The sequence below is a fragment of the Denticeps clupeoides genome, unplaced genomic scaffold, assembly GCF_900700375.1.
Source record: "Denticeps clupeoides unplaced genomic scaffold, fDenClu1.1, whole genome shotgun sequence".
Classification (NCBI taxonomy): Eukaryota; Metazoa; Chordata; class Actinopteri; order Clupeiformes; family Denticipitidae; genus Denticeps; species Denticeps clupeoides.
In genome coordinates this window covers 85004-103993 of record NW_021630125.1, presented here as the reverse complement: position 1 = coordinate 103993, position 18990 = coordinate 85004, and the positions used below count along the sequence as shown (strand labels likewise).

At 46.2% G+C, this 18990-nt stretch overlaps 1 protein-coding gene across 2 annotated transcripts; it reads left to right on the top strand.

Annotated features, from left to right (window-relative positions):
- Window positions 1-280: 280 nt before the first annotated feature.
- On the top strand, window positions 281-18646 carry LOC114784211 (calpain-15-like). 2 transcript variants are annotated; one of them, XM_028969441.1, is made up of 12 exons: window positions 281-578; window positions 6952-8434; window positions 10763-10971; window positions 11061-11244; window positions 12127-12350; window positions 12438-12563; window positions 12650-12802; window positions 13800-13961; window positions 14191-14417; window positions 14952-15115; window positions 15932-16110; window positions 17302-18646. In XM_028969441.1, exons 2-12 carry the CDS (start codon window positions 6974-6976, stop codon window positions 17477-17479), a joined length of 3267 nt encoding a protein of 1088 aa, XP_028825274.1. In that variant the 5' UTR covers window positions 281-578; window positions 6952-6973; the 3' UTR covers window positions 17480-18646. The 2 variants fall into 2 exon arrangements, with proteins under 2 accessions (XP_028825274.1, XP_028825273.1); XM_028969440.1 differs by lacking the exon at window positions 281-578 and adding an exon at window positions 660-2130.
- Window positions 18647-18990: the final 344 nt, after the last annotated feature.

Sequence of the window (18990 nt, the reverse complement as noted above, 5' to 3'; positions counted from 1 at the left end):
TGCATCGATGCAAGTGTTACCTTGCTATTGGTACTGTAATATTATTCGCTTTATGTGACTGCAAGAAATGGAAACGTGTTGACCAGAGAAAAACTAATAATTGTCCATTGTAATTCTGCAATGAATTGTCAACTTGATCAATATCGTAATCGCGTCGTTGGTGGCGCAGCTATCTATAATTTCACGTAAAAGCACCGGGGATTCCGACCGTGGCTCCCAGACGAATGTGCCGACAGAAAACCCCCCCGCTTACCTGGCGCGCGTGCACGAGCGTCTCACGCACGCGCCTCGTATCCAGCTCGGAAGCCGCCTGGACGCGATTCACTCGCGGCGCGCTCCCCCCCTCTTCCGCTTTCGGCCCCGGCCGCAGGCAGGTTGCGGGATTAAGCGACGTAGCGGCCGCGCCGGACGGCGTTCTTTCTCGCCGAGTGGAGGAGCCCAACATGAGCCGACGGAAGAAAGGGAAGTAGCAGGGAGACGCGCCGCCGCCGCCGCCGCCGCAGCATGGACGAGTGAAACGGCGGCTGGGAAGAAAAGTTGCGCGGAGCCCGAGGACCGCGGCCGGTTTGGGTTTTCGGGTGAGTTTCCGGGAACGCGTGCGTACACCCGCGCCGGGGAGCCCCGTTGTTCGACCCGAGTTTTCACTTCGTCGCGACGCCGCGTCGGGCCCGTTCATTCGGCTCTCAGCTGTTGACGGAGGATTTTCTAGTGGACTTTCTTTGCACTGTGTGCGTTCTGGGAGGTTTTCAGAACTTGGACGGCCGTTCTGAAGCAGATTGTGCGCTTCACGGCTCACGTTTGTGACGTGGTGATCTGAGGAACGCGAACAAAAGCTCGTCATCCGTCCTGCTGCTGCTCGTGGGACCGGGTGGTGTGAGTAACAGGTGCGGTGTGTGTGTTTTTAACTCTTCTTTTTTTGTATGCCCTCGTGTCTTTCGTGTTTTGTCGTTCGCCGAATAAAGATGTAGGTAACACGCCCAGGACGGCAATTCACTTCCGCGTTTTACTCTGTCAGCGCCATACAGCGCTCTCTCACGCACATTAATAAGCAGTAATAAACCAAGTGGGAACCAGTCCGTGTGTGTGCGTGTCGCTCCTCGCCACCTCCGCGTCCTTTTGAAAGCCCGCGTTCCACGGCGTGTGGCGTGTGCGATCGTGAAGTTCGTGGACTCGCCTGACCTGCCGGTGTGTTTATTGCCAGAAAACGCGTCTCGTGTGGGGCTCCACGGCGCATGCGCGCTGCTGACTCGCTTTAATCCGCCGTGGCAGGAATCGCGGCGGACCGAGGACCGCGATACCAACAAGAGTGGCGATTATCACCGATCATCATACGGGGGACGCGGGTCCCGCGTCGGAGGCGACGACAGCGGCGGGCGGGCTGTGGACGTGCTTTAACCGGAGCTCCGCGGCACGATGAGGGGGAGCCGACAGAACGGGACAGGCGGAGGACAGACAAGGTTCCGGACGCGTCTGTTGCGCTCCGGCGGCTTTTGAACGTCCCGTTTACACGCGACCTCCGCCCCTCTCCTCCGAGGACGCCCGTTCGACCGTCTCGGCGCATGCCGAACGCGGCGACGCGGGCATGGTGCTTCAGCGGTTCCCCCCGGACGTGCACCGCAGTTAGGCCCACGCAGGCCGGGGACCGGCGGAGAGGGACAGACCGCGCACGGGTGATGAAGACGCGTCTGGACCCAGGCCTGGACTCCGTGTAGCGATCATGCGACTGACCATTCCTTCGACGCCGGCAGAGAATCGCTACCGTGGCCCGGGCATCCTCGCTGAGACCAGCAGGTCTTCCTCAGATGGTTCCACTGGTTCTCTTTAGTGGACTTCAAGAGCGGCCGGTCTGTTCCCCGAGCGGAACTCCGTAGACATGTGATTTGTATGCTCTTCAGTTGGAGGAGCCCGTGTGTTCCGTGTGCTTGACCGGCGACTGTCATTGCGGGGAGTGATGGGGAGTTCAGCCTCCTCGCTGACCGCGGAGACCGAGTCCGAGCACGGGTTCCGTACGGCGCCGTACCAAGCGGCGCCTGCCGTGGGCTGGATGAGAAACAGCCACAGCAGTCCTGTGTGGGGAACGAGTTTCATCACACGGCAACATCAAAACCCTGTAGCACACAGAGAGCGCAGGTGAATGCTCACACACACACACACACACACACACACAATCTGAAACGATGTGTGATTGGTCGGGTGTGGTGGTGTAAGGTTGGCTCTTATTACGGATGTATGTACGAATTTCTTCCAGAAGAAAATACAAGGTCAGCAGTACGGGACCTGACTCTATGATGCATTTCACAATTGATTGTCATAGCAAAAATATTGTGGTTTCATGGTGTTATTACACACACACAGTTGGACACTTTTTCTTTTATTGACTGAGTATTTTTCCCCCCAAAAAAGCACGTATTATAAATTGAAATTGCAAGCCTTGCAGAATTGTGATTGCAACATTGTGGAGGCGGGTTGTTAACAGTTGTGGTAGTAGCCTAGGGGGTTAAGACCCTCGTCTGTGAACCAGTAGACCCAGGTTCAAATCCCGCTTACTACCATTGTGTCCCTGAGCAAGACCCTTAACCCTGAGTGTCTCCAGGGGGGGACTGTCCCTGTAACTACTGATTGTAAGTCGCTCTGGATAAGGGCGTCTGGTAAACGCTGTAAATGTAAACGGGGGCCGTTATTAGCAGGCAGACGGTAGCTTTGTGAACTTTTCATATTTTAGCATGAGGCAGCGGGTTCAGGCCTTCGCCGCCTCCGTCCATCACGCACAGCTGCTTGCGCCAACTGGAGGAGGGAAGGAGGTCATGTTACTCTGTGCCGCACGTGGCTCCTGAGATTCAAGTCGTTAGAAATACGTCTCGTACTGCAGGAACCGTATGACGGAAAGTTCCAGTACGTTTCACAACTGGGGTAAGCCTGTAACCAGCTCACAGAGTAAAGATTCAGGAAAGGTAAAATATTCCAACGCAGGTTTTGGGGACCATAAAACCTTGAATCCGGGTCAGGTTTTTCCTTCTCCCTGGTGCTCCAATATAGGCAGGCTCTGATTGGACATGGGCATATTCCTGCGTAGTTAGTCTCTTAGTCTCCATGATAAAGGTAACTTATCTGTTAATCATGAAGATACGTTTGATGTGACATTTGTATGCAGCAATAAAACTTTAGTGATAAATACCAGTAAATACATTTCTCAATAGAGTTGTGTGTGATTGCCACAACATGAATAGTATTAGCTCCATTCATGCTTTTGAATTTTGCGCGTGCATTAATCCGCAGTTACAGTTGGATGCTGACGTGTACCTCAACTTGCAGTGTGTAGTGTAAATGTATGTAAACGAAAAGTAATATCTAACATGCAATCTCTTTAATTACCACACCGCATCTTTACATTTTAAATGATCACAGCATCACGAGACCAGCTACTGCTGAATACCGTGATCGGGCCATCTGAGATGGCACGCCGGGTAGTGCCGCAGACCCGCACATCCGAGGATGGGGTTTCAAATCATAGTCTTGGCTTTGTGTGTGTTTTGCATGGGTTTGCTCCGGGCTCTCCAGAGCCCTTCGGGTTATGGAAAGTGCATGAGGTCAGGTGAGGTGACATTTCATTTTGCTAACTAACTAATTTCACAGCTTTGAGTACATTTTGGTACAGCTTTTTTAGTGTGTGTGTGTGTGTGTGTGTGTGTGTGTGTGTTTTCCTTTTTTTCATTATAACCTGACCTTAAACTAAATGAGCAAATGCTGAGCGGATCATAATTAAACCTCTCAGCTTTTTTGTCCTATTCATGATGTTGAAACTTGATTCCTTTTGTCACCGTGCTGGTTACCCCACCCTACAGCAATATACTGAAAATTCACTGGTAGTCAGGAACGTCAGAGGTTGTTGAGTTACAGGAGACTTCCAGGTAATTACCCTTGGAATGTTCTCAGAATGAATGTGGCTGCAGCCAGTTGGTAATCCCTTTCAGAGCCGAGCTCTGTGTGTGTGTGTCTGTGTGTCTCTCAGAGAGACAGATGGTAGACACAGAACACTGGCTGCTGTAATCACCCACTCAGGCGTCCCTACGACGGATGGGTACGGTGATTTTAGCAATATTACTATGTGCACTATTAACATTATTTCATGGATTGAAATGAACATAACCGCAGAAATATCTGCTCCTCATGAAAATTACAGTCGCTTCACCTGCGCAAAATCACACCTGCTTGCACGACGAGACATTCTTTTTGGGCCAAAACACAGAGCACACTAGGGGCGTTGAAATGAATCGTATAATCAATGCGTTGCAATGCAGACGTGGACAACATTGCATCAATGCAGTGCACAACGTTATCGTCCTACTGGAAGTTTAGAAAAACATCCATACTTTTTGCACTGAACCCCGCGGCACACAGATGACCACATTTGAGTGACCACTCCCTTCCCCGGAACTAGTGATGTGAGGTTCGGCTCTTGTGGCATTCGTAGTCTCATATTTTTGCCTTACTTGTCAAATACGAATGCGTTGTGTGTTGATAAATCATATTTGCCAAACAAGGCTAAAATATGAGGCACTCTGAAAAGAGCCGAACTTCCCATCACAACTCTGAACCGTATCGCTGTGTCCACAGCAGCTTATCATATATTGAATGAGATTTGTGCAGGCGATGAACTGCACGATTTACCAATTGTAAGCATTGATTGAATACGCTGATTATAATGTGGTCCATGTGTGATAGCTGATGCTGCTCTGCGTGTTCTTGAAGCCCACATATCTCGCAGTGATAAGGTTTCGGGGATTGGAGCGGTCAATCCAATACCTGCTGGACAATGAGGTGAAGCCCCATTGTTTAAAAAATTTGGCACAAAACTGATTCCATATTTTTCTACTGATTCCATATTTTGTGGAATCACGTGAAGGCACACCGAACACAGGCCATTTTTCTGCTCATTGTAGCAAGTCAAGGTGTCCGCACAGGTGCACGAGACCTTAACCCTTATATTTTAAAAACATCATGTGACTTGCTGAATTAGATTACACACTGGTGCACTCTATTTAGTCATTAGCACTCATCAGGCAATGTCTATGGGCAAGTGACTGCACTCAAACCAAAGGGGGCTGAATGAAAAAGCACACCCCACTTTTAAGTCAAAAAATGTATGATTTTTATTCCCCTTCTCGAGTGTATACCATTTTGTATTGGTCTTCCACATGGAATTCCATTAAAATAGATTCATGTTTGTGGCTGCAATGTGACAATGTGTAAAAGTTCATGGGGGGCCGAATACTTTTGCAACCCACTGTGTATGTTATACAGTACATAGTGAAGTCAAACAACGTTTCTCCACAACCTGTTAAATGTAATATTTTTAAAGGGTTAAAGACCAACATAAAGTGCACATGTGTGACATAGACCAATTGGGCTACATGAAGTGTAAAAACATGGTACACAGGCAGTGAAAGAACAACAAGAGTAACATCAAACAGAACATGTAGACGACAAACAAGACACAGTGCTAAAAAACTGTGAAATGAGTAATGAGGTTGCAGAGTGACAAATATGCATGAAATGTAATAGAGATATGTTCTGACCATAGGAGGTAGAGTGTGTGTTTGTCCTTTCAGAGTAGAAAGTCCCTGAGTGTTCGGGTGTCTGACGACCTGTGGGATGAAGCTGTTGCACAGTGATTGCTGAATCCTTCTGTACTTTTTATTTAGGTGAGGGGTGCGTAGAGTCCTTCACAATGCTGGTAACTGTCCGTTATGGAGGGAAAAAGAAGGAAGTTTCATTTAGAAATTGGGACCACTCGTGAGGAGGACTCTTTCCCATTGGCTCTTAGTTTTCCAGGCTCTGGTGCTCGCTGAGGAGATCATGTTTTCTGCAGTCCTGAAACAGTGGGCATCGCCGCAGGACCAGAGCCCGTTAAGCAGTTTATCAACCTCACTATGCCCGGTCGAATGCAATATAGAGGTCACGCGTTCCTAACTGTTCTGTTCAAAAGTGAAATGCAAGTGGTGCCCAGCCTCAACTAAAGTAAATCACAGGCTCATAGCTCCGCCCGCCTCTTTAACGCAGCTTTCACATCAGTACCACCTCAAAATGCTTTTGAACAGACCTACCATGGCAGGTGTTCTCTTTATCCACCAAACTTATGAACCTAACTGTACCTAGCAATGACCAACACCATATTAATAACTTTGGCAGGGTAATTATATCAAGTTTTAATAGGTTTTTTAACACAATAATTGGCTAGCAGGTAGTGCTGTGATGGATTTCTGTAGAATTTTGTTATGAGACACCTTGCATGACCTAGAAATCAGCACATATAACACTAAATTAGCAAAAAGCGCATTGGCTTTGAAGAGAAATGTATTGCAAACTCCTTTTGTAAACAATGGCAATATCCACACACTTTAGAGAAACCACTGATGTAAATGTATGTGACTAATAATAAGAATAAGGAACTTTATTGGCTGATCAAACCGGCTTATGTTTGCTGTTAATGGTATTTGTACGTAGGCTGTTTCAGCAGACTGAACCATTGAAAGGTACTTAGCGTGCTAATGCTAGAAGTGGTTGCAGCACCACCTTTGACCACCAGGTGGGTATGGGGTGTAGTGAAGTTTGCAGCCGTGTGTGTGTGTGTGTGTGTGTGTGTGTGTGTGTCTTTCAACCGTACTCTATCCAGCCAGTGTATGTTGGATATTTTGCAGCAATGGTCAGCCTGTCTACCTGCCTATAATACACATTTGCGCTCACTCTCACAGTTTCATCTGCTGTGCTAACCCTAAACCTGGGAAGACATTAGAGAGAGAAAGTGTGTGTGTGTGTGTTCTAATTTAAGCTATTCGCAGCCCTGATTTCTGAGGGAAGTGATGCCATGTTGTCAGACCTGTGTGTGTGTGTGTGTGTTCATAATAGCCATTTGTCTTGTTGGGGCTAATTTCTTTCTCGTTCTCTTTCTAGTCATTCTCACTCTCCTGGTTCAATGGCAGCTGTGGTGCGTGGTGGAGAGTGGTCATGCGGTCGCTGTACGTTCCTGAACCCGGGCGGTTCTCCCCGTTGCTCCATCTGTGAGGCGCCACGGCAGAAGCCAGACCTGAACCACATCCTGCGGCTGAGCTCGGAAGAACAGCGCCTGCCATGTCCACGCTGTGCACACACAAACCCCCACGTCTCAGGGCCCTGTTCGTTTTGTGGGGCGGCGCTGACGACCCCCAATGGTCCAATGCCGGCTGTGCGCGTACCGCCCCTTCCCCTGGACACCTCCCCCAGCCCAGAGCCACGTGGACAGACAACCATTGAGGAGCTGCGACTTGTGGAGCCTAATGGGGACATATCTGAAAGTGAGGGGCCAATGGGATGGGCATGTCCTCGCTGTACTTTGCATAACACACCGGTGGCGATGTCCTGTTCTGCCTGCGGGGGTCCACGAAAGCTGTCCCTGCCCAAAATCCCCCCTGAAGCTCTTGTTGTCCCTGAGGTGCGCACTCCCGTGTTGGGCTTTCCCACTACAGGGGCGACAGCTCCGCCTCTCATTGACCTCACAGAGGACACACCCATAGCCATACCAGAGTCTGTGGCCACACCCCATTCTGCTACCACTCCCACCTCATTGCAGAATAACCCCGTACCAAGAAGCCGACGAGAAGTACCACCTCCTAGTCGACTCCCCAGTTCTGACCCCAAACACCCCCTCACACACGTTAGCCCGACCCCTGTAGAATCCTTTCCCATCAAACGCCTTAGTGTACTGGAGGAGGAGGAGCCTCCAGCACATATTCACACGCCACCCGTCACTTCACCTCCCTGTTGGAAGTGTCCAGGCTGTTCAGGGGCATCCGGGGGCCGCTGTGAAACCTGTCACGGCGTGGCGCGGGGGGCGTTGCCGTCGGGCGACATAATCAACCTCGTGGGAGAGTCCGTCCGCTTTACGCCAGCCTCTCCGTCCAGTCCAGACTTCAGCTCGTGGTCGTGTTCAAAATGCACCTTGCGAAACCCCACGGCCGCACCCCACTGCTCGGCCTGCGGCTGCTCCAAGCTGCACGGCTTCACTGAGCCTCCGCAGCGCTCCTGCCTGCACTGTGGCGTCCCCGGAACATGCGTCTGCGCAGCCAAAGCTCCCAGCAACACCGCCACAACTGCGGTCACACGCAAGACGGCACGAGTCTACCCTTCCATCACCTCCTCGTCGTCCTCGCCCTCTCTGGCTCTGGGGGTCGCAACAGGGCTTGCTGCTAGCCAGTGGGCGTGTCCTGCGTGCACGCTCCTGAATGACATCAAAGCAAAGCACTGTGCAGCCTGCCACACGCCCCAGCAGTACCTGACCATGCGCAAAGTAGGCAAGCCGCTGAAGAGGCGCGAGAGCGTACACGTGGAAGCCCGCAGGCGTACAGATGAAGGCGAGGCCAAGGAGCTGTGGGAGAACATTGTCACTTTCTGCCGAGAGGTGGGTGTGTCTGTGTGCGTGTGAGATTATAAGGGGTGGTAGTAGCCTAGTGGGTTACACACTCGCCTATGAACCAGAAGACCCGTGTTCGAATCCCACTTACTACCATTGTGTCCCTGAGCAAGACACTTAACCCTAAGTTGCTCCAGGGAGACTGTCCCTGTAACTACTGATTGTAAGTCTCTCTGGATAAGGGCGTCTGATAAATGCGATAAATGTAAATGTATAAGGATTTATATTTATTTACATTCATTACCCAGAGCGACTTCTAATCAGTGGTGACAGGGACCGTCCCCAGGAGCAATTCACAGATGTGTCTTGCTCCGGTTTGAACCTGTGACTTTGTGGTCTTCTAGTTCATAGTAAGTGTGTTACACACGAGGCTGCTACCACCCTGAGTGTTGATTATTTCCCCATAAATGATCACAACTCTGAAATGTCTCTGTGGCAAACTGCTAAACCCTAGAACTTTTTCGGTATGCTGAAATGGTTTGTGGGAGATATTGTTCTAGTCCAAGACCAAAAACAGACTAGGGTTAGAATCGACATCACAGTACTCAGATCAACTGTAGAGAAAAAAGGTTTTGCTGTAAATTGCTTGTCAAATCTAATTCATGTTATCTTTTCAATCATATTTTCTAGATTTCTCTCATTTAAAATCTCCCAGATTTGTCATAGTTACGAGGCCTGGTGCAAAATAATATTCTCACCAATCCTCTCCTAAAGCCATTTTATCAAGGGATAGAGATGGGATGTATCAGAAAGATATTCATATTAAGTCTCTTATACCAAGGACAGAGGTTTCAGGTCATCTATGAATATGGATATGCAATGGTCCCTGCACATTTTTTTTTCTAACAAATTAGTCAAATTAACATTAGTAAGATAGTGCTGGTTCACTGATATACAGACTTAACAAAGGGTAGTGTACTGAGCCCCTAAAGTATCATGAACTGGGGAAAAATATGCGCAGAAGATATTTAAAATGATTTTTAATTATTACAATTATTAAAAAGACCAAATAGCATAGGTCTAATACCACAGAGGCCATATAGTGCTGAGGCCAACATACCACAGTAACCACAAATTATACCAGTCTTGAGAACTACAACACTACGGGAAGGAAGGTATAGTGAGACACTGTCTTTGACTATTTTAGTGGCCAATAACAGGACAACCATGCAGTAAAATGTTGCTGCAGGTCATGACTGCTGCCTTAAAAGACGGTCCAGGTCTCACCTGGTCCAAAGCCATTTTTAGATTGTGCATTGATTCATCTGTAAATGGTGCTGAAGTTTAAGTTCCACTCAGTGAAGTAATCCCGTAAACCTTTACATTAATTTCGGTGTTTATTGCCTTTTATCATGCACAAGATATGCTGTAGAGATAAAGCGATCTTACTTCAAGGTCAGCTTGTTCCAACGGAGGAAATATTTTGTTGTGTTACTATCCAAGATTTTCAGAATGATCATGAGAGATGTTTGGTTGGGTTTAGTGTTGAGCAACCCCAATAACGCTCCTCTAACAAGGACTATGGCTGTTCAGTAACACATGTCTAATGAGTCTGTAGAATGAACTTGTGATATTTAATAAAGAAAATCCAATTAGTCTTTAATGAATTTGGGGAAAAAAAGGCTGAAAAGAGTGAAGCTGAAGCTGGGGCTTGCTGACATTATTAGTATGTGTGTGTGTGTGTGTTTTCCTCTCATCGCACCATCCTCCGCGGTTCTCTGCTTTTCTAGGTTTTGTCCCCACCTCCCCTTCTTCTCTCCTGTGTGTTGCGCTAAGGTGAACTTATTTTTAGAAATGGCCATAGCAGCAATTATACAGCTCCCCAAAGCAGACATCATCTCCCTCACACATACACATTCACCACACGGATCTTAGACACCATTTAACTTCTGCCTTTTTTTTATTATTTGTATTGTAAATGAGTTCTATACTGAGACATGTTCTTCAAAAGCAGAATGGAGAGAGCTGGGACTGAACTGGACACACACACACTGCTTAGCTCAGCTCAACATCTAGAGTGCTGATTTGAGTGAGTCTGGTAGAGAACAAACATCTGCTATCCTTGAGAGAGTGTGGGTGTGTGTGTGTGCGTGCTAAAACAGGAAATGTCCCTGTTCTGTCTGTGAAAGGAAACTGGGTTCAGGACGGCCACTGAAGCAGTGTTTGAGCTGCATAAGATGTGGCTTTTATGGTTCATGCAAAGCGAAGTCATGAATCCTGACAAAATTGGTACCTCAGGGGTTAATTTGTGTTTTAGTTGGAATGAATGAAATCGGACACCAGTTAACTGTATCAGTGTTATATTGTGTCTTGCAGAATGCTGTGAATTTTGTTGATGACAGTTTCCCCCCTGGTCCACGATCTGTTGGCTTCCCGGAGGGTGACAGTGTCCAACAGCGAATCAAAAAATGGCTCCGCCCACATGAGATTAACTGCAACAACTTTAAAGAACGTGGTGTCAAGTGGAGTGTGTTTCGGACACCCCGCCCTTCTGACATCCTCCAAGGACTTCTGGGAAACTGCTGGTGGGTGTGTCTTTCAGTCATTGCACACTTCAGATGCTCACTGAGCTCTTTGTTTGCAGTCATCATTTGCCCTCTGTTCTCTTGTGCAGGTTTCTGAGTGCATTGGCAGTTTTAGCGGAGCGGCCAGAGCTGGTGGAGCGAGTGATGATCACACGTACTATCTGTCTGGAGGGTGCGTACCAAGTCCGTCTGTGTAAAGATGGCACCTGGACCACTGTGCTTGTGGACGACATGCTGCCCTGCGATGAGTATGGTTACCTGCTCTTCTCACAGGTCTGTGTGTGCGTGTGTTCTTTCACTTCTGTAATGATGTAAAGTGGGACATATCACCTCCCCTTTGTCTGTTTTAATCACTGCTGCTTTAAACCACTGGCACTGCAAACCTGCAAAATCATACTTCCACAAATAAAAAGTGCAGCATGGTCACAATTATGACTGTTAAGTGAGAAATAAATAGTAGACATAACATAAAAAATAAAATATATATATTTCTGCTTTTTTCTAATGACTGTTTCTAATTTTTGAATCAATTTTGATCTAAATTAGCACTGGTATCAATATCTAAATGGCAGTTTTGTATCTGCCTGTTCATGTGAATAGTCAGCAGAGTACAATAATTTTCAACAGGCATTGTATTGGGTAGCCCCTCCCCCGGCTAAATCACACAGGGCAGAGGTGGCGTAGTGGGTAAGGAAACGGACACATCATTGGAAGGTATACGGGTTCGAAAACTGAACCGCTGAGGTGCCACTGAGCAAAGCACCGTCTCCACACACTGCTCCCTGGGCGCCTGTCATGGCTGCCCACTGCTCACCAAGGGAGATGGTTAAAAGCAGAGGACACATTTCGTTGGGTCACTGTGTGCTGTGCTTCCCAATGACAATCAATTTACTTTTCACTTTCACTTTTTTTTTTTACTTACAGTACAGTTTGACTTACAAACATTAAAATGACTTTATTTTTATTTCTTTGTGTGGTAGCCTAATAGGGAGAAAAGGGAGTTTAGCAGAATACTTTACTGAATAGATGTATCTGTAACCTGGGCTTAAATATTGACCAGGTCTCTGACACTGCTGCTGTTCAGGTGTGGTCAGGGTTTTGTTTTTGGATGTTTCTTCGTGTTTTAGGGTTAATAATTCTATCCTTCTCCCACAGGCACAGAGAAGGCAGCTGTGGGTTGCTCTGATAGAGAAGGCTCTGGCCAAGCTGCACGGTTCCTACTTTGCTTTGCAGGCAGGACGGGCCATTGAGGGTCTGGCCACGCTAACTGGTGCGCCATGTGAGTCTCTCATGCTTCAGGTCAGCTCCACAAACCCCAGGGAGGAGCCCATTGACAATGACCTCATTTGGGCCAAGATGCTGAGCTCCAAAGAGGCAGGGTGAGTTGGAGGGCCTGTCACTCATCCATCTGATCCATCAGTTCAGGCACAGCTGAAAAGTTTGTCTACCTCAATCATTCTCTGCAGGTTCCTTATGGGTGCCTCTTGTGGAGGGGGGAACATGAAAGTGGATGATGTTGTGTATGAATCACTTGGACTCCGCCCACGACACGCCTACTCGATACTGGATGTTCGAGATGTGCATGGCTACAGGTGAGCGGTAGGGCTTGACTTGTGTGCAATGTTGTTGGCTAAAAACTCTAATATTTGCTTCACTTGTTTTATGTATGTGTGCTCAGGTTATTGCGACTCAGGAACCCATGGGGACGTTTCTCCTGGAATGGCAGCTGGTCCGACGAGTGGTCTGATTGGCCGCAGCACCTCCGACATGAGCTCATGGCCCACGGGAGCAGTGAGGGTGTGTTCTGGATGGAGTACGGAGATTTCATCAAGTATGAAACCTATATCAACCTTATAATTCATCAGGTATTACTCCAGCTAAGCAGTGGGCCCACTATGCCCAGGGCTGGTTTGCTAGCCTTAGGTTAATGCTCTTTTCTCCCATAAAACACCTGTGTTATCAATGGCTTACAGTATCCCTAGAATAATCTTTAATATTACTACTTAATATTACTACTACTGACTCAGCTGATAAACGTCCATAGTGCAATTGAGGTGTGGCTAAAAATGAGTTCAGCTGTATGTTTTCCCATGCCCACTCATTGTTTGGGTCCCAGTGTGCTGGTCCTCCCAAGAATAAACTTTTTATATAAATATAAGATAAACTACAAATGGTACAGCTCTGTACAGAAACAAAAGGATATCATAAAACACATGGAGAAGTGTTCATAGTCAAATAACACAGATTGGCCGTGAATTATCCATGGGCTCTGAGTAGCTATCCCAGTTTTTCCCAGAAGTGACTTTCTTTCGGCCAGCTTGCATATCGTCAGTCCTTATATGCAGGGTGTATCATGCTAAGAAAATTGTAACCCCATAATTAAACCAAAATACAATCACTGCATTCTCTTGATTCTATTTCAGCCTCATACAGGGCTGTGTGTTGTTAATGAACTAATCTAGTTTGTGTGTGTGTGTGTGTGTGTGTGTGTGTGTGTGTGTGTGTGTGTGTGTGTGTGTGGAGCGTCAGACAGTTAGACACATACCCACACAAGCAGACAGTGTTGCCTGTAATATAGACTGACACTCCTTACCAGGCTCATGGTTTATTCATCAACAACTCTCCCAGACAAAAAGTCTGTGTGCGTCTGTATGTGTGCATTTAGAGTACAATTAGACACTGCTGTGTGTAGCGATTGTCCAATCCTGTCATTAATAAATTTGTGTGTGTTTTGTTCATTTAATAAGTCTGTCAACACCTCTGTGTATCTAATATTTATGCTGTTTGTGTGTGTGTGTGTGTGTGTGTGTGTGTGTGTGTGTGTGTAGGTACTTTGACTCTGTGGATATCTGTAAGATCCATGCTGATTGGCAGGAAGTACGACTGCAGGGCTGCTTTCCGAGCAGAGCCAGTGGTCCGGTTACAGTCACAGCCTTGACCGTGCTAGAAAGGACTGCACTGGAGTTCGCCTTGTTCCAGGAAGGCAGCCGGTACATGCACGCATGAACACACGCCCACACACGCCCACACACGCCCACACACGCCCACACACGCCCACACACGCCCACACACGCCCACACACGCCCACACACACACACACACACACACACACACACACACACACTGTATACACACCACAATATAAATTACCTACAACAATTTACCACAATATAAATCACTTAGAGTGTGTGCACTTGCTCCTCTTTCTGTCTCACGCAGGCGCTCGGACACAGCGGACAGCCACCTGCTGGACTTGTGCATCATGGTTTTCCGTGCATCGTTCGGCAGTGGGAACCGGCTTGTGCTGGGAAGACTCATGACCCACAGCAAACGGGCTGTCAAGAAGTTTGTGGGCTGTGATGTGATGCTGGAGCCGGGAGAATATGCTGTTGTTTGCTGTGCCTTCAACCACTGGCAGATGAACTTGAGCAGCCCGTCTACACCGGGTGTGTACACACACTTTATTTATTTATTTTACCCTTCCTGACCCTTCCAACATGAAGCTTATGACTAAAATTGACCAAAAAGTTTTGCCTGAATTTCCAACTCAACCCAGATTTTGACAGGTATGGACTAAATCAATGAAATGTTAACCAAACAATGCATCAGCCAACTAATTCCAGAATGAAAATGTTTAAATGGATGATGTAAGGGGTCTTGTGAATTTGTGTCGTTGTCCTGAACAGTGTTCTTACAGCATCACTAAACCGCCTTCCTGATTGCACCTGATATCAGCCACATCTGGGGTTAGTGTTACAGCCAACCGGAAGAGATTCAGTTTTCAGATTTTTATCACAAACGTGCAGTGTCCAAGTGCAAATAAGTGCAGAGTTAACTGTTCTCAACACTAGGCTGTTCCCAGTTGGGGTGGGGGAGGCTGAAGTGAAGCACAGTAAAAGCGCAGTCACACAGACAAGTGACATGAAACAATCACCTATCTCTCTGAATGCATCTGTGCATTTGTGTGTGTGTGTTTTTAGTGTCCAGTCCAACAAGTGGGCGACGGCCTAGTCAAGACTTCCCCGGGTTCATTTTAGCCATCTACAGCTCTCGGCAGGTGATGGTGGAGCAGGTAGAGGCCAGCGGCACCACCCTCGCAGACGCGATCATACTGCTGACTGAGAACAAGGGAGAAAGACATGAGGTGATTGGTTTCAGGATTTTTTTTATTCAGAGACTGACATTTAGTAGGAATGTGTTCGTTCTGCACTTCCATTGCCTTTGCACTGGATGAGCAAGTTGTTGATTGGAAACAATTCCTCTACCACAGTGTTCCGAGTTTGAAGGTCTTAAAAATACTGAAGACCCAGTGAATAAAACAAGCCTTCAGTCTGTCAGTGATCCTCCAGTCACTGCACGTCAGTGCCCTCTCCCCCCCCATCCATACCACTTGCCTGATTGGTCCCAAGAATGCGTGCACGCAATGGTTACGGTTTGTTTAGGCCGTAACATGATGGCTGTTACCGACTAGGTACTGACAGCTTGCATGGAAATGTCCTAGCCTGTTTGGTGCCCTGTGCAAGTAATTATGTTTTTAAAAAAACACAAAATAAAATCTTTGAATCCTGGAGGACTGCATGATAAAATTTGAACAAGCATAGATATTTAAATATTTTCTTATGATATTTTAATGCAGACTCTACAGCTGAACACAGAAAATCCTAATATTTTATATAATCACTCGCAGCATATAAATACCTGGTATTTCACTGGCCTTATGGGTGTGACAGGAAGTCCACCTTCAGTAGAATTGCCCAGATATTGTTTTATGTGGAATATGGTTATGCTATATTAATTGCCTGCTGCAGTGCCTTTGCACAAATTATATATATATGTACCACTAAATGTACTGTATATATACATTTTATGCCATTTTGCACAACCTTACACCCTCTGTCTCTTTAGTATCTTCTGAGCTTTAAATTGAGTTTTTACGTTTGTCCCTTTCTTCCATTACTAGGGTCGAGAGGGGATGACCTGTTACTACCTGACTCACGGGTGGGCGGGGCTTATAGTTGTCGTGGAGAACCGTCACCCAAAGTACTACCTCCATGTGTCATGTGACTGCACTGATAGCTTTAATGTGGTCTCCACACGCGGTAGCCTCAAGACCATTGACAGTGTCCCACCCCTCCACAGGTAATCACTTGCACACATTTAAAAACGTTAATCAATAATCCTCTCAAAACAGCTGTGAAAATATATGGGTGTGTGTATATACAGTACAGGCCAAAAGTTTGGACACACCTTCTCATTCAATGTGTCATGACCATTTACATTGGTAGATTCTCACTGAAGGTATCAAAACTATGAATGTTCACATGTGGAGTTATGTACTTAACAAAAAAAGGTGAAATAACTGAAAACATGTTTTATATTCTAGTTTCTTTGCTCTGATTACTGCTTTGCACACTTTTGGCATTCTCTCGATGAGCTTCAAGAGGTCGTCACCTGAAATGCTTTTCCAACAGTCTTGAAGGAGTTCCCAGAGGTGTTTAGCACTTGTTGGCCCCTTTGCCTTCACTCTGCGGTCCAGCTCACCCCAAACCATCTCGACTGGGTTCAGGTCCGGTGACTGTGGAGGCCAGGTCTCCTCCACTTTTTGTTAAGTACATGAAAATAAAGAAAACACATTGAATGAGAAGGCGTGTCCAAACTTTTGGCCTGTACTGTATATTTACATAATAACATTTTACAAGTGTACTTGTGTGCTGTATAAATAATGTGCAAAAGGGTCATTTAGTTCAGCATTATGACCCTGTGGAAGAAACACTGTCACTGTGCAGATGGTTTTGTAAATGGTGCGTTTGTTAGCTGATGTGCTCATTAATGTGAAGTCATAGTTATGTGTTGCCAGCACTGTGCAGACATCCTTGTTCATCTGATGTTTTGGTTCAGATGAACTTCATTTTGAACGGCATCATTGTCACTTCCTGAGTGATTACTGGAGTTCAGAGTGAAGGGATCTGCTTTGTTTGTTGTAATTACGGTAAACTGGGTTTTATTCACAGAAATTTTAACCATGCAAGTTCTGTGTTAAAACTGTTAAAGCCCCCCCTTCTGCTCGGATGGGGAAGAGTCCTCTGGTAAATATGGGGTTTGTCTGTATTCAGAGCATGTTTTGGATGTTGTCTGGATGGTTACACTGCAGTTTGGCTCTAAATATTGTTGACTGTTTTTATATTTCACAGTTGCTGGTCAGGCAGGTTGCAGATGTTGCTTCCTGTTTTGACCGTGTTTTTATTTACAATGTCATTTCCTTGATTTAACCCATAACTGGATGATAAAGGCAATTGAATGTCAAATTTTTGTGTGTATGTGTGTCTGCAGGCAGGTGCTGGTGGTTCTCTCACAGCTGGAGGGTAATGCTGGATTCTCAATCACACACAGACTGGCTCATCGAAAAGCAGCGCAGGCGTCTCTGGGTGACTGGACGCCCAGCAAAGCAACACACTCGCCTCAGCTCACATCAGACACAGATGGACTGCATCGGCCACGGCCGCTCTGACACACACACACACACACACACAGACACACACACATACAGACACACTTACGCACACACACACGGCTGGTGTTTATTATTGGCATTTAATGCTAAACAGTTAATCCTGCCAAAATATTACACAACTGTGCCATGCAGTGACTCCTTTTACACACAACACACACACACTCTCAGACGTAAAGGGTTCAGGTCAGGAAGAGAGTGCTAAAACTACTGAGCCAATCTTGTCTAGTTACCTGACCATGGACCTTCCTGTCATTTTTACGGTACTTTGTTGAGCCAAATCATCAGTGCATCTCTCTACATGTCATGTATCGAGGTAGCAGCTGAGCTGTGTCTCTTCTGCTCCATCTCTGATTCTCTGAATCTCCGTGAGAGCACGTGGTAATGGGGGAATATGTGCAACACTGGGGAACAAACTTGAATACTTTTTTTTTTTTTTTTTTTTTGTCCTTGGGTTGGTTTTAAATTTTTTAGCATTTAGTAGAGCCTTGATCTGCTACAGGAGATGGACTCATATGAGATCACAGTGCAGGGGAGATATTTCATACCTTTTTAGGTTTATTTATTAATGTATACATGTAAAGAAAAGCACAAGAGAATCTGCAGTCCTCTCCTTGTGGGGTAGATGGATAAATGAATGATGAAATGATGAGTGAATGAATGGATAAATGGGTTGGATGGGTTGTGCACTGAGTTTCATTGCTGAATGCTTGTTTATCATAGTAGTCATATATATTTTTGTTGTGTTTGGGTTGTGTCTGTTGTTCCACCCCTTGTGTTCTCTGATCTGATGAAGTTTTAATGTTTTTTTTTTTTAAGGAAACCACTACTTCTTGTGTGCTGTAAAGAATACATATAGCATACAGTAGGCCTCTACACCAGTACATACACACACAGGATCACATGGTCAGCCTGGTGTTTTGTAAATTGTACAGATGTGATGCCATCATTAACAGTCTATAGTTTAACTGGTACAGAAAATCTGATAAGCAAATGACAGAGGGGCATGTTGCAGGGCGAACGGTGGGCAGGAATGTGGTGTAAAGAATATTTTACTGATCCAAACTGATTTTGCAACATGAAAAATCTATAAATATGTACAAAAATCTCTGTATGTTACATTTGCAATCTCAGGTTCTGTTGGACCAAATAAAGATTTTTTTATTAGCTTTTGCTTTATTTGAATACCTGCTTAAACAAGTTTTAAACATGACAGTTCTGATGTGGCTGTGGACACACTGAGTGGACTTTGCTGCTTGATCACCAGCAGAGGGTTCCAGAACATCTTGCCTGACATCTTGAGACTGCTGCCATTCCTTCTCTCTTACCTCTATGTCTCTTATGTAAATGCAGCTACTGCCAGCGGAGCAACCATCATCTCTAAGCAAGGGAAGTATGTCTTTTTGACAGAGATGGGGCAAATTTACAGTATATTTTTTTTTATCCAGATTGTATGTTTGTGGGCATTTTGCAGCCTGTGCAAAGTATTACCCTTCACGCAGAACTTTTTA

Bases quoted from the DNA above. Each gene is read 5' to 3' on its own strand.
- LOC114784211 (XM_028969440.1), top strand. From the start codon at position 1,952: ATGGGGAGTTCAGCCTCCTCGCTGACCGCGGAGACCGAGTCCGAGCAC. The intron at 12,803-13,799 runs GTATGAAACCTA...GTGTGTGTGTAG, and splicing joins GAGTACGGAGATTTCATCAA to GTACTTTGACTCTGTGGATA. The intron at 13,962-14,190 runs GTACATGCACGC...TGTCTCACGCAG, and splicing joins TTGTTCCAGGAAGGCAGCCG to GCGCTCGGACACAGCGGACA.